At 31.8% G+C, this 15,470-nt stretch overlaps 1 protein-coding gene across 1 annotated transcript in view; it reads left to right on the top strand.

Moving 5' to 3' along the window:
• The window catches only part of LOC127725474 (uncharacterized), a 74,329-nt gene extending 59,258 nt beyond the window's left edge, over positions 1-15,071 (top strand). The window contains exons 20-28 of the mRNA XM_052232467.1: positions 387-468; positions 940-1,030; positions 2,367-2,443; positions 3,901-4,035; positions 5,960-6,085; positions 9,566-9,717; positions 10,842-10,980; positions 12,640-12,736; positions 13,571-15,071. Of these exons, the coding sequence (XP_052088427.1) occupies positions 387-468; positions 940-1,030; positions 2,367-2,443; positions 3,901-4,035; positions 5,960-6,085; positions 9,566-9,717; positions 10,842-10,980; positions 12,640-12,736; positions 13,571-13,602 (931 nt within the window). The 3' untranslated portion in view covers positions 13,603-15,071. The remainder of the gene's footprint in view (positions 1-386; positions 469-939; positions 1,031-2,366; positions 2,444-3,900; positions 4,036-5,959; positions 6,086-9,565; positions 9,718-10,841; positions 10,981-12,639; positions 12,737-13,570) is intronic.
• Positions 15,072-15,470: the final 399 nt, after the last annotated feature.

Raw genomic sequence — 15,470 nt, 5'->3', positions numbered from 1 at the left:
GGTCTTCAACACGGAGCCTTGGCTCACACTGAACAGCAAGCTATGAAAGGCCCCAAAAATGACCAGTGTAAAACCATTCAAACGGGAAAACCAAAGGTCTAATCTATATAAAAAACGAGAAACACTTATGAACCACATCAACAAATGACAACTACTGAACATCAGATTCCTGACTTAGGACAGGTGCAAACAATTGCAGCAGGTTTAAACGTTTTAATGGTACCAAACCTTCACCCTTATCTGAAACAATAGTGTAACATCACAACATAGAAAGACACATATTTAACAAAGATATATTTAACTAAGGTGTGAAATTTTTATTCTGTCTGAATTCAACAAAAGATGGAATTTCTCATGCCGGTTCTCATGTGACATTTAATTTTCAGACCAGTAAAAATAGATAAATTTTATCAACATGTTGAGATTCTAGCTCGGGACTCCAACCATTTCTTTTCCAAGGAATATAAGGTACACATAAATATTGATTGATCAAATTTTCTTTTATTTCAATATACTTCATTTCTTGTTTTGAAAATTAATAGTTTTCATAAATTCTTAGTCTATATACTTGCCATTTACAACTCAATGTAAAATTTGATTTAATTTAACTTTTAGAGGTTTTCTAGTACGCAATGCATTGTTACATTCTTCTTGTATCTATACAGTAAAATTAAAATTGAGAATGGAAATGGGGAATTTGTCAAAGATACAACAACCCGACCAAAGAGCAGAAAACAGATGAAGGCCACCATTGGGTCTTCAATACAGCGAGAAAATCCTGCACCCAGAGGCGGGCTTCAGCTGGCCCCTAAACAAAAATGTTTGAAGTGGTTTTCTACATCATCAAATGTATTAAATATATATACCAAAAAGATTTTAAGTATACAATATATATAAAGTATAAATAGCAATTAAAACTGACCTATTTATGATTTTTAGGAGTTGAAAGCTATGGCGCCAATGCTTTCCACAGAGGCAGCTGAACAGCAGGAAGCCAGAACCAAGAACCGATATTCTAATATACTGCCATGTAAATAAATCTTTCTTTGGTTAAAGTTGTGGATATTCTTTGCTTTAGAAATAAGGATGATAGAAAGAGAGAGTCTTGTTTTACATATTACATTGAATAAGTTCATTTAACAGATTTTATGCATATTTGTATTATAGGAATAACCATGTTACATTTTTATGCTTGCTGATATCAGTTGATTTCATTGTTTCAAATGGACTTTTCCAGCAATGCTTTAGATTTTAAAACCTTATATTTACTTCTGTTAAATATAAGATTGTCATATTGACATCCTTTTAAAATTATTCTCTACCACTAGAAATAACTATGAGGCATGGATTAAATCAAAATAATTGTATTTTTAAAATATTAAATAAAATATTTCAAGACCTCTTCAATTAGATTTCAAGATATCAGTACATTGACTTCAGGATATCCTGAAATCCCAAAATTATATTATGGAGGTCCTACAATCAAATTATTGGTGTCCTGTATTCAGGAGGTCCTAAATGATTTCTAGATATCCTGAATTCAAATAATGGAGGTTCTAAAATATCAGAATAATAAATTAATGTGTTCACTTATTAATGTAAATAGTCAACAATTGACTGAAATGTGATTCAAAGTTATTTTTCCTAGTTGGATAGATTATTTAAATGGATAATCATGACAAGTCATATATAATTAAGAAATAATTCATGGGGGCTTGAATTTGTTGTGATTTTACCATGGGTTGGCCCTTTATACTTAATATTTTACCACAAGTGATAGCGAGGGGTAAAATATCAGCATAAAGGGCCAACCCATGGTAAAATCAATATAAATTCAAGTCCCCATGAATTATTTCTATTCTAATAGGACAAAGACAGCAATTCTTTTGTTTCGAAGCGCTCTAGGTGAAGGGAAATGTTTGCTGTTCCCGTAATTGAAAACACTATTAATATTGATATAAAATACAAAGAAAACTGAATAAGTGACATGCTTAAATGATCTACAATAAATAACATACTAAGACAGGTTTGGACGAAGTTGATTTATTTAAGAAAATGGGCCTTCAACAAATTCTTACGATTGTTTGTTTATGTTTTTATATCTTGACGACTTTCAGTTTTAAATTCCTACATTTTCTCGTAGAATGCTTACATTCTTACATCATCGTTCAATGACGTCATTTACACTGTCTGACCTCAGGTAACTCATTAATAAAAAGCAAACGATGTGGGAGTCAGATTGGAACATCCCAAACAATCCATGACGTAAACTATCAGCTGACATATCAATATATTCATATTTTACCACGGTGTGTACTGAAAGCGTTTGAAGAACCTCATATTAGAATATGTATTTATATCAACAGTTGATCACAGTCGTGTAAAGTTACTTCCCCTGGATGATGAGGAAGGATCAGATTACATAAATGCTAACTATATTCCTGTAAGTTTTTACTCTTAATTATACAGTGCCTTTATTTTTTTATTTATTTTGAAAGTCAGATTTTGTTTCTCTTGTGAAAAAATAATAGCAATTTCTTTATTTTTATATAAACCTAATGGACATAGCATGTACAAATATTCTGCTAAAAACTTCAAAACTGTAAGAAATGGTTGTTTTTATTAAGAAATATTGTACATAAAAGTTATATCAATATATAAAGACATAGATAAGTACCGATTATTAAGTTGTCTGCATATTGATATTGTAAAATATCAGCTGCGACTCACAATATGAAGCTTTTGTCAAGTGAACGCAGTGAACAAGTTCAAAAGGTTTCATATTATGTCAAGCAGCTGATATTTTACAATATAGATATGATGAAAATCTGATAATCGATTTATCAGTATTTTGTACGATAGAAACAAGCGTTTTTCTTTGTTTCACCAGCAAACCGGAAGCTGACTTGATAAGTTCGGGTCAAACTTATCAACATCGGTTTTTCATTATGACGTCGATGATATGTCTGGATGAAAGTTATTAAGGCCAGGTCAACGTAATTTTATGAAGAGCTTATCAGAGTGATATAGACAGTGGGAACACCGATCAACATTGATAAATATTACCAATCAAAAGTTAATTATTTCTTCTACAACAAGTTTTTTTCTCTCGTTTTTACATCTGTAATAATTTTGTTCACAATAATGGCTATCTATTTAAAAAAAAAAATGTTATGTAAATTAACCATGCTTCATGTTGCACAAGGTAGTACCAATGTTCAGAGTTGAATATGATACTCAGAGGGGAAAATGAAGTTTTGTTCAGAGTTAAGTGGGAAAGTCTCAACCAATCAAATGTTGATCTAGCCATCAATATCTACATACACTAAAATAATAGTTTTTGTAACTTACATGTGACTTATCAAAATACAGTGTCTTATTAGAAATGTACCAGAATCATGTTTGTAATAATAAAAACTTGCATTCATAATTTCAGTAGTGATTTTCCTTAAAAAATCTTTTGCACTCACATTAATAAGATTTCCCCATGGGTCAAGCTAGGACCTGCAATGATGAATACTGTAAATTCAGAAATTATTGCGTGCATTTATTATTGCGATTTTGTCATTGTAGATTAAAATGCGATTTAAATGTTTGCGATAATTTAGAAATATCCTGTTCATTTCATATAAAAAAATTCAAAATGCGAGTTTAAATTATTGCGATAATAACCTTGTCGCATTTTTCGCAAAAATAAAAACATCGCAATAATTTCTGAATTTACAGTACATCATTAATTAACAGTAATTTATCAATCTGGATTGAAATTTCAATCCTTGGGTATTCAGGTTTAAACAAAAATGCATTCTGGTTTCTCTTGTCTCAGGGAGTTAATGTTTGGCGATATTTACATATTTTCTCTTGAAAGAGTCATTGATTTAACTTTATATTTATCTTCAGGGTTTTAATTCTAAGAGAGAATACATAGCAACACAAGGACCTCTGCCTTCGACTAAAGATGATTTCTGGAGGATGATTTGGGAGCAAAATGTCAGTGTGATTGTTATGTTAACACAGTGTATAGAGAGAGGAAAGGTAATGTCAATGTAATTGTTATGTTAACACAGTGTATAGAGAGAGGGAAGGTAAGAACTTGTTACATGTATGACACTATTTGGGTAGGTGGTATTGCTATGAACAGTTTCTTTATTTCTGTCATCCCAAATAAATAAACTTTTATAACAAAAGATTTAGAAACAGAATGTCAGTTTAGTTTTGTGACTATAGTAGTTAAGTTTGTATGACTTGATAGAAAGTTTTGTGACCACGGCAGTTAAGTTTGTATGACTTGATAGAAAGTTTTGTGACCACAGCAGTTAACAGAGGCGTAGCTGCTGTTAGGCACTTTAGGCACGTGCCTACACATAATGTTTTCACAAAAAATATTTTTTTAAATAAAAATAAAAGACAATGTTATCTGTATATAGATTAGATGCATGTGAAGTCATCAAATGCATGTCAATATTGTACACTAGTCTATCATCATGGAGTTTTAGATAGAATTTTATGTACATTGTATGCCACCTGATATAGAAACTAAAAACTAGAACTTTGATTCACATCATTTCACTTCTCTCAACATATTCAATGCCCTGACATTTCATTCTTAAATACATGATTTTTTATTGGTTGGTATTGGCTAATTGGGGTTTCCGTTTGACTGTGCAGGATGTATTAATGCACAGTCACATCCTATCAGAATATGGTGACGTTATATCCAATCCCTCATGTAGAGAAAATGCCAAATGTGGACACAGGGTCTGTTTTTTAATAGGATTGAGTAAAACAAAAACTTATATGAACAAAGTGAAATGACTATAAATTTAATTATTCAAATTCCTAAGCAGGTAGGGATTTTACAGGATATCCGAAGATATGAATTTCTTGAATATTGTTAGAAAGTATAAACAGAACCAAAAGAATGCATTTGGCATTGACTGTGTGTGTGTGTGTTTGTGTGGCCGCGGGGAAGGGGTGCAGGATTTTTTAGAATCTAAATCAAAAGATGAATGGTGGTTGCCTAGCCCAAATGATAGTTTAATGTTTACCTGCCAGATTTTCTAAGGAAGGATAGTCGTCAATATGTACTTTTCATTGAGGTATATCAACTATCCTTCATCAAAAAGGAATAGATATAAAAGGGCTAAAAAGATTTACTGCTAAACTAAATTGCTATGCTGGGCAATGCAGATAGTATAATACTTTTTTTAGATTTCCGATTGTACTGCGTAAATACGTCTTTCAGATGTTATTGTAAATTTATTTATAATTCTTAAAACTTTTCATGATAAAATGACCAATAAATTTTATGTTTTGTGTACACCTAACTACAAAACAATGCACCTTAAAATGTTGAAAACCATTTTCCATAGGGGGCTTTGCCCCCCTCCCCCCAAAAAAACCCTACCAGGCCACCTGCTGCAATTTGTGCCTACAGTTCATTGAATACCTAGCATAACGCCCCTGGTTAAGATTGTAAGACTTAATAGAAAGTTTTGCTACATTGCCATTCAAATGGTACTTTATTTACTCATAAAAATGATTGTTTATTTGCAATAAGAATTTTAGAATACTTTTACTATTTTTAGTATATTTCAATTTTACACTCAATTGTGTTCATTTTATTCAAAAGTGAAGACAAACAGGTGCAAATTTTTTTTTGGTTTAATAATCTACTTTTCGAAATTTACAATGAAACAAGATTGATCAAAAACTTGTTGATTTGATTGAAAACATTTTGTTTACATTAAATATATAAAGAAAATTTAACTTTTGAGTAAATGGTGTAAAGGAAGCAGTTATACTATAGTCATCAAGTCCCATATATTTCAACAAATGTCTGAAATGTTAGTTCAATGTGAAAGCCAAAATAACAGAAGCAAGAAAAGAGTCAAGAGATCCTATGACTTAGGAGTGAATAAAATGACTACATAAAAAAATCCTGCTGTTTTATTTTCAGAGAAAATGTGAGTGTTACTGGCCAGAGTGTGTAAAAGAACCAGTTTATTATGGAGATTTAAGCATAGAAATAGAAAATGAATCTCATCTTCCAGAGTATGTTCTCAGAACTATCAATGTAACATTTGTAAGTTTTTCTATACTTTAATTTAGATATGGTCAAAACGCAACAAATATCAACAACACATCAATTGGTTATAGATTATTTCTAAGTTTGGTCTTTTATAATCTTAAAGATTGTCATTTATCAATATTTAGATACAGAAATATAATTTCTTTTTCATTTAAATTTTCCAGTTTGAATAATGTTTTATAACATGTAAAAGGTAAAAAAAAACTGAACTTTTCTTCTCCCAACAAATTTAATTTTCATTGTTAAAAAATCATGTAAAATGCACATGTTTTTATACGACGGCAAAAAAATTTGGGGGTCGTATATTGGTATGACGTTGGCGAAGAGTGGTTTTCGCACTCTAACTTTAGTTTAAGTGAATGGATCTCTATGAAATTTTACCATAATGTTCAATACCACAAAAGAAAGACAGGGATTGATTTTGGGGGTTATGGAATCAACAGTTTAGGAATTAGGGGCCAAAAAGGGGCCAAAAATAAGCATTTTTGTAATTTCCAGACATAACTTGTGTGTTAGTGTATGGATCTCTCTGACATTGTACCACAAGGTTCCATATCACAAAGGAAATGCTTGGATTGATTTTGGGGGTAATTGCCTCAAAATTTTAGGAATTAGGGGCCAAAAAAGGGGCAAAAAATAAGCATTTTTCTAGTTTCATGACAATAACTTGTGTGTAAGTGTATGGATCTTTCTGAAATTGTACTACAAGGTTTCATTTCACAAAGGGAAAACTGGAATTGAGTTTAGGGGTAATTGCCCAAAAGGTTCAGGAATTAGGGGCCAAAAAGGGGCCAAAAATAAGCATTTTTCTAGTTTCCAGACAATAACTTGTGTTCAAGTGTATGGATCTCTCTGAAATTGTACTGCAAGGTACCATACCACAAAGGGAAGGCTGGGATTGATTTTGGGGGTAATTGCCTTAAAATTTTAGGAATTAGGGGCAAACAAGGGGCAAAAAACAAGCATTTTTCTAGTTTCAGGACAATAACTTGTGTGTAAGTGTATGGATCTTTATGTAATTGTACTACAAGGTTCCATACTACAAAGGGAAGCTGGGTTTGAGTTTGGGGGTAATTGCCCTAAATATTTAGGAATTTGGGGCCAAAAAACAAGCATTTTTCTAGTTTCCAGACAATAACTTGTGTTCAAGTGTATGGATCTCTCTGAAATTGTACTGCAAGGTACCATACCACAAAGGGAAGGCTGGGATTGAGTTTGGGGGTGATGAATCATAAGGGGGTTCAAAAAATTGGAGGGGGGGATTTTTTTTCCTTTTTTTTTCTTTAAAATTTTCCATTTTAAATTGGTTATTTCTGATTTATATACAAAAGCAAATAATAATGATATGGTTTGAATAGGTAAATTAAAATTTTTTAAGTTCTTAGACCACATTCATTCTGTGTCAGAAACATATGCTGTGTCAAATATTTAATCACAATCCAAATTCAGTGCTGTATCAAGCTTGAATGTTGTGTCCATACTTGCCCCAACTGTTCAGGGTTCGACCTCTGCGGTCGTATCAAGCTGCGCCCAGCGGAGCATTTTATAAAGAAATGAATTTAAAACTATTCATAACCTTTTTTAGGGCAACAAATGTAGAAAAGTGAAACATGCTCACTTTCTAAAATGGCCAGATTTTGGTTGTCCAGAGACAACATGGCTACTGGTAGATTTTATAAGATCAGTACAGGTGTTTACACCTTATGTTAATCCTGGTCCCATTGTTGTCCACTGCAGGTATCAGTTTATATGGACTGGTTTCTTGTTTTAAAATTTCTTTTCTTCAGCTCAAATATATTTATTATGTATCTGAATAATTAATGGACTGTAAGTGCATTTAAGTCAAGATTTTTTTTATCATATTGATATGACAAAAAGAAAAGCTTAAACCTTTGCATTTTCTAAAACCATTAAAAAAAATGTTTACTGTTTGAGCAGCAGAGCAGCAAATACTGCTTCTACTGCAATAAAAGGCCTACCCTATAGATCTTTCATTCAATCATTTATTTATTTAAAATTATCTTGGATTTTATTAGATTTTGATTGAGCTGGATGAATTGAAAATTTGTAACAAGGCAGGTCTTGTATTATTCAGAGTAGATTTTAGCCTAGCAGAGGACCTCACCCAAACACCAATAGTTTATAAAGTATAGCATTTTTTTTTTAAATTTTATCCAGCATGTTATAAGTATATTGTAGATATTAGGCACCCTTTTTATCCCTTTTCCTTACATTTTGTATATCCCTACTCTAGCAGTGTGGGCTATATTGCAATCATCCCTTGTCCATTTTTTAGTGAGTCCATCCATTCATCCAACAAATATATTTATCACATTTTTTCGAAGAAACTACTGCACAGAATGGCTTTATATTTGATCAGTAGCTTGACTGGATAGTGATTATTTGTAAGGTGAAAATGTTTTTCAGACCAGTCAGACATCTGATTTCAACGAAAGAAATCTCTGTATTACTGAAAAATTATTACACCAGGGTTTTCGATAACACAAAGTAGTCAAAACATTTACTAAATTTTATCATCGGTACAAGGACATCATTCGTAAATATAAATCAACATGCAAACATCTTATACTTTCAGGTATTTCACATCCAATATTTTATGGTAATATTCTTTACAAAGCACAAAAATGTCGGCATTCACCTCAAAAGCTAACCAAACTTTTAAACAGACTTATTCGGAAAGGATATAGTTACAATACTATTGTCAAGTCATTAAGGATTGCATATTTTGGTATTAATATTGATTCACTCATAGGGTCTTTGCATCGGAAATAAACACATTTATTCTAAAACCAGTTGTTGGCATGATACAGGTTATGTTCTTCTAATATATTTTATGATGGTATGATACTAAACCCCTAACGGGAGGGATTATACTTGATTTTCATATGATGAAGACATAATCTTTCAATCAGTTTAATTGAGGTTTGGAGCTGGCATGTCAGTAACTGCTAGTAGTCCTTTGTTTATTTATGTATCATTGTCATTTTGCTTAGTTTCTTTTGTTACCTATTTTGACATCGGACTCGGACTTCTTTTAAACTGAGTTTTACTGTGCGTATTGCTATGTGTTTCTTTTTTCTACATTGGCTAGAGGTATAGGGGGAGGGTTGAGATCTCACAAAACATGTTTAACCCCGCTGCATTTTTGCGCCTGTTCCAAGTCAGGAGCCTCTGGCCTTTGTTAGTCTTGTATGTTTTTTAATATTAGTTCATTTATATGTTTTGGAGTTTAGTGTGACATATTCCCCATTTCCATTCTCAATTTTATCTACTTCATTTTTATTAAATTATACTTGCAAAATTTGTAGGTTTGAAGTAGCACATTCTGACCTGAAAGTATCCTTTCTTCATAGTTAAAAAAGTTTTTTTTATTCCTTCACAATTAACATTTGTAATTATAGATGGTCCACAATTATTCTGAATGGAATATTATCCTGCATGTATTTATTATAGGGAAATATCCAGAAACGCATAATGCATTTCCTGTACATAGCATGGCCTGATATGGGCGTTCCTTCCTCTACAGACAACATGATATCATTGGTCAAAACTGTTAGATCACATGTCAATCCAACAATGAAAGGGCCAATAACAGTCCACTGCAGGTATTATATTCCTTCTAAAACATACAAATTAAACAATTATTACTATAATACATTTAATTTAATTGCATTTATTTGTTCAGTTAATAAAATAATATGGACAGTTTTTATGCACTCGCCACTCAGTGAGTAACCAGGGTCCTGCGTCTCACCAACATCTGTCCGTCATTCCAAAATCTAGCAGTTTTACTTGTTAATTTTGATAGTAAGCACAATTTTGTTTCAAAAGTGTATGATCATGTTCAGGCTTTGTTCTGTATTACCTAAATTTTCCAAAAATTAAGACAGTCTGTAGAGCTGAGTATTCTTGCTGCCGAAACCACATCCAAATGCTTTATTTGATTAATATAGAATTATATTTTCATTGTTATCATAAAAGTTATTTTCACATCACAGCAATGTTTGGAATAGCACATATTCAACAAATAGTTTGTTAAATCCTTATCTAATACAGATCTTAGAAAACCAAAAGGAAAGGATGTCCTTTATTGAGTCATCATAGGTCATAGATCTATGTATTGTCAGCTCAGTAAAAACTGCATTCTGTCAATCATCATGATACTCCATACTGACATAATAATCAAGAAGACAACGTCATTTTGACTTTCAAGGTCATGTTAAAGGTCAGGGATACACAGCAAAACCCTTGTATTTTGATACTCAATTTGTAGATCCAAACATATTCAACAAGGTGCAGCTGAAAGACTTGTTCCATCTTCACGCTTATATTGGTACAATTATAAGTCATGGGAAAATGTTGATCAAAATCAAATTTTAGGGTTAACATTATGCTGTGGTCAACATTTTTTGTCCAAATTAAGTTTAAATGTCACAGGTTAGACTTTGATAAAAAATCTCGTCTGTATGACAGACTAATTAGTTAAACTAAAACTTAGCATAATTAATCAAGAATTAGAAGAGTGATGACAATTGTCTTTTTCAAGGTCAAAAGTTGAGTATCATAATAGTTTACTAGAGAACAGGCTTTCAAAATATGCTAATAATTTTAATTGCAAATGCCAAGGAACATCTGATATTAGTTACAGATTAATATTTATAAATATGTTTTGTATTTAGAAGTTATTTGTACGATTAATCTGACTGATATTCCTAATGTGTTTATACAGTGCTGGTGTTGGGAGGACAGGAACATTTATAAATGTAGATATACTACTGCATCAGTTAGACAATGATTATAACCAGATTGATGTCTTTGGAGATGTTCTGAAACTGAGGAATCATCGTTGTAACATGGTACAAACAGAGGTAGGTCCTTTATCAGAAAAAGGGTAAAATTCAGTCAAAATTTATTAATGTTCTGAAACTGAGGAACCATCGCTGTAACATGGTACAAACAGAGGTAGGTCCTTTATCAGAAAAAGGGTAAAATTCAGTCAAAATTTGTTAATGTACTGAAAATGAGGAACCATCGCTGTAACATGGTACAAACAGCTGTAGGTCCTTTATCAGAAAAAGGGTAAAATTCAGTCAAAATTTGTTAATGTTCTGAAACTGAGGAACCATCGCTGTAACATGGTACAAACAGCTGTAGGTCCTTTATCAGAAAAAGGGTAAAATTCAGTCAAAATTTGTTAATGTTCTGAAACTGAGGAACCATCGCTGTAACATGGTACAAACAGCTGTAGGTCCTTTATCAGAAAAAGGGTAAAATTCAGTCAAAATTTGTTAATGTTCTGAAACTGAGGAACCATCGCTGTAACATGGTACAAACAGCTGTAGGTCCTTTATCAGAAAAAGGGTAAAATTCAGTCAAAATTTGTTAATGTTCTGAAACTGAGGAACCATCGCTGTAACATGGTACAAACAGCTGTAGGTCCTTTATCAGGAAAAGGGTAAAACTTAGTCATGTTATTGTTCTGAAACTAAGGAATAATGACTGTAATGTGCTACAAATGGAGGTAAGTCCTCTGTAGATATGCATTAGACAATGATAAAAATTAGTCCAATAAAGACATGGCCGAAAAAAAAGACAAACAATTATAACAAATTCTTCCACAGAAATGAAAACTGAGCATCATGAACTCAAACAAAAAACCATGTTGCTCATACAAGTAAAATTAGGTGATGAAGTCTCATTCAGTAATAAAAGAATTGATGAAAAAAGGAAGGGATTGTGGTTATGACAAGTGGAACATGACCATAATCATCTCTGACGGAGATATTTAAGGGACTGTGGTTATGACAAGTGGAACATGACCATAATCATCTCTGACGGAGATATTTAAGGGACTGTGGTTATGACAAGTGGAACATGACCATAATCATCTCTGACGGAGATATTTAAGGGACTGTGGTTATGACAAGTGGAACATGTCCATAATCATCTCTGACGGAGATATTTAAGGGATTGTGGTTATGACAACTGGAACATGTCCATAATCATCTCTGACGGAGATATTTAAGGGACTGTGGTTATGACAAGTGGAACATGTCCATAATCATCTCTGACGGAGATATTTAAGGGACTGTGGTTATGACAAGTGGAACATGTCCATAATCATCTCTGACGGAGATATTTAAGGGACTGTGGTTATGACAACTGGAACATGTCCATAATCATCTCTGACGGAGATATTTAAGGGACTGTGGTTATGACAAGTGGAACATGTCCATAATCATCTCTGACAGAGATATTTAAGGGACTGTGGTTATGACAAGTGGAACATGTCCATAATCATCTCTGACGGAGATATTTAAGGGACTGTGGTTATGACAAGTGGAACATGTCCATAATCATCTCTGACAGAGATATTTAATAATGGTCAACCATATCATGATGGCGTCCTTCAAACTTACGAAGGGATGACTTCAACTTTACCATTTGCATTGATGATTTTTGACTATTACCTTAATCACATCTGCTTTAATTATTTATTGTAGTACATGTACTATTATAATTTTCAGGACCAGTACGTATTTATCCACCATTGTATCAGTGATTACATTCTGGCCATGTCAGAAGACACAGATGAGGAAGAGGTAGTCGATGGAGGTGATGAACGTAAGTAAGAGAGGGGTGTTATTTTCATAACAGGGTTGAATTAGAGCATATACATTTCCTTTGTTTCATTGAGTTTATCCTGGCATAGGATAAGGAATTGTTGCCCTTCGATGACCATTATTTACCATTTTTTTTCAATTTTGCCAATTATCATGAAAACTGTAATAGATAAAATGAAACTTTAATAAAAAAATAGCAATGTAATCAGCAAGAAAAGATATTCAAAGAAATCAACATAGCTGAAATAATTGTCAATTGACTCCTTATAGGAGTTACTGCCCTTGAATGATGAACATTCTTTTACAAATGGTTTGTATTTTTGCTGATTATCTTGAAAGCTACAATAGAAAAAGAGCAACTTTATATAGCAAAATGATCAGCGGAATGAGATCTAAAAATATCAAACAAAGCTGAAATTGTTAGTAGACTCCTTTTAGGAGTTATTGCCCTTTATTGATTATTTATACATGTACCAATTGTTGCATTTCTATACTTCCCTTTCCACTCAATTAAAGCAGTTGCCTTTATAAAATATCACAGTCAAAAGATATAAAGACGAATAATGCAGTAAACTGTTCTGTTCTTTAAAAGAAATATCAAACCCATAAGTCAAAGAGAGACCAACAAAATCATGCCAAAAAACATAAAACTACAAAAAGATAAATAACAGTCCACATAACATTACATTTAAAACTTACGATTGAGCAACACGAACCCCACAAAAATCATTGAAATGAGATCAGACGCTCTTGAACAGTTAGCAAATCCTGCTTCACATCTGGATTGTAAAATTAACAATGAAAATAAAATATTTTTTTATTTTTTTATTTTCAGCAATGTATCAGAATGTTCCATCAAAAAGATAACTTACCTGTGAAGGTGTTTATGCTCAAAATTTATGTCATTATATTATATATTTTTTATTGTCTTGAATTGTATTGATCTTCATCAGTTATATAATTATTTCATCTCTTTATCTAGTCATGAAAGCAGTTTGATTTTGTTTGTTTGTTAGTTAATTGATTTTTATTGTGTTTACATCTTGTAATTTGTCAATGGATTACAATTTGATATTGTTTTTTATTTTCTTTGTTAATTATTAAAATGCATGCATCATATTTATAATTTGATCTCACAGACAGGGAAACTGTGATACAGTACAAAAAAGTCATTGTCCCTCTTACTAACACTATTATTGTTGTTTTGTTTTTCATTGAATTTGAAACTAAAACTAAGTGAATCAGGCAATGTCTTTTATACAATGTAATACCAAAACACTGTATTCACCCGTTGAATCAGAAACAATAGTTATATTATTTAAGTATGGTGCCTGGTAACTTGAAAACTTATACCATAAAAAGTGAGAGAAAAATTTGGTATTTAGTGAGTTGTTGTCTTTGTTTACAGTGCAATCTGTAATCTAAAGTCATTGCTTTGTAAATTATATTTATATAACAAAATGTACAGTGAATGCCTTATTTTTTTATGATACCAAATTTGTGTAAGTAAGGGGGACACAACGACTTCAATTACTTTTTCAAAAAACAAATTTTAGTGACTTTGATTGCAGCAAATGAGTAACAAGGAAATAAGGAACCCTGGAAATTGTTTTCTAAAAACAAGAAATTGATACCAATGAAAATAAATGAATCCACAGATGATTAAATTATGTGTTTTCAAACATTTTTTTTTATTAATTGCTTTGTTTAAACTGTGATTTTTATTGTATTATTGTATGATGTATTAAGGATGTTTGCTCCTCTTGTTTTTTTATTTTTATCAGATATTCGGAATCCTCTGGTTTATCCATGTAGTGCCATTAAAAAAAAATTGCCCTCTAACCTCTACTTTTCTTTTTGTAATTTTATTGTATATAGTTTAAAAAGTCATATTTGAAATCTTATAAAAAGCTTGTTATTTTTTCATAGTTTTTGAAAGGAAAAGGTGACAATGCAAAATATATGATAACTCTAGAAAGAATAATTTCCTCCCAAATTTTCAGTGGCTTATATCTCGAAAACAAGGACATGGACCTTTCATTTTTTTCTGCTATTTTGCTTCTACCATTAGAATACTTTCAATTTATAACAGTCTTCTAAAAAGCTTGTTATTTGGAAACAGAGTAGGGAACATCCTTAAGACTACAGGATATTAAATGTACAGCTGTATTGTGAATGTATAATGGAAACCTCACACAACCTATTTCTATGAAAAGTTACAGAATGTTTATGTAAGTAAGGAAGGTATAATTTAGACTTATTACAGTGACCTATAGAATTTTTCATATATGTACATGTATATATATATATATATAAATAAAGAAACTTAATTTATAGTGTTGCACAGTAATATATCACTTGCTCTGTAGATGGAAGACGGTCACATAAATGGACCCATAGTGTGAAAGTGTGCATTGTTTTAAAACGTTTGGTATACAGCTAAGCACAAACACTGAATTTGCAAAGAATCATGTCTCCCTGCACATTGATGTGCAATATGAAATCTACTTCAATGTACAGCTGCTAATGTAGTAGGGTAGGATGACATAATTTATCAACAGAATAAGTATTTCTAGATTGCTTTCAGTAATTGTGAAAATTCTTTGATACAGTTTTATTTACAATTGCATCACCTGGACCTGTGTTTGTTTGTTTACAATATACCAGTGTTATGAATGAGGTGGTCTTCATGCACTGTTTGTCTTGCACTTTCTTTTATGCATCCTTTGTTGTTC

The sequence above is a fragment of the Mytilus californianus genome, unplaced genomic scaffold (genome assembly GCF_021869535.1).
Source record: "Mytilus californianus isolate M0D057914Y unplaced genomic scaffold, xbMytCali1.0.p SCAF_15, whole genome shotgun sequence".
Lineage (NCBI taxonomy): Eukaryota > Metazoa > Mollusca > Bivalvia > Mytilida > Mytilidae > Mytilus > Mytilus californianus.
The sequence above is the reverse complement of the archived record's forward strand: the minus strand, read 5'-3'. Positions and strand labels throughout refer to the sequence as shown.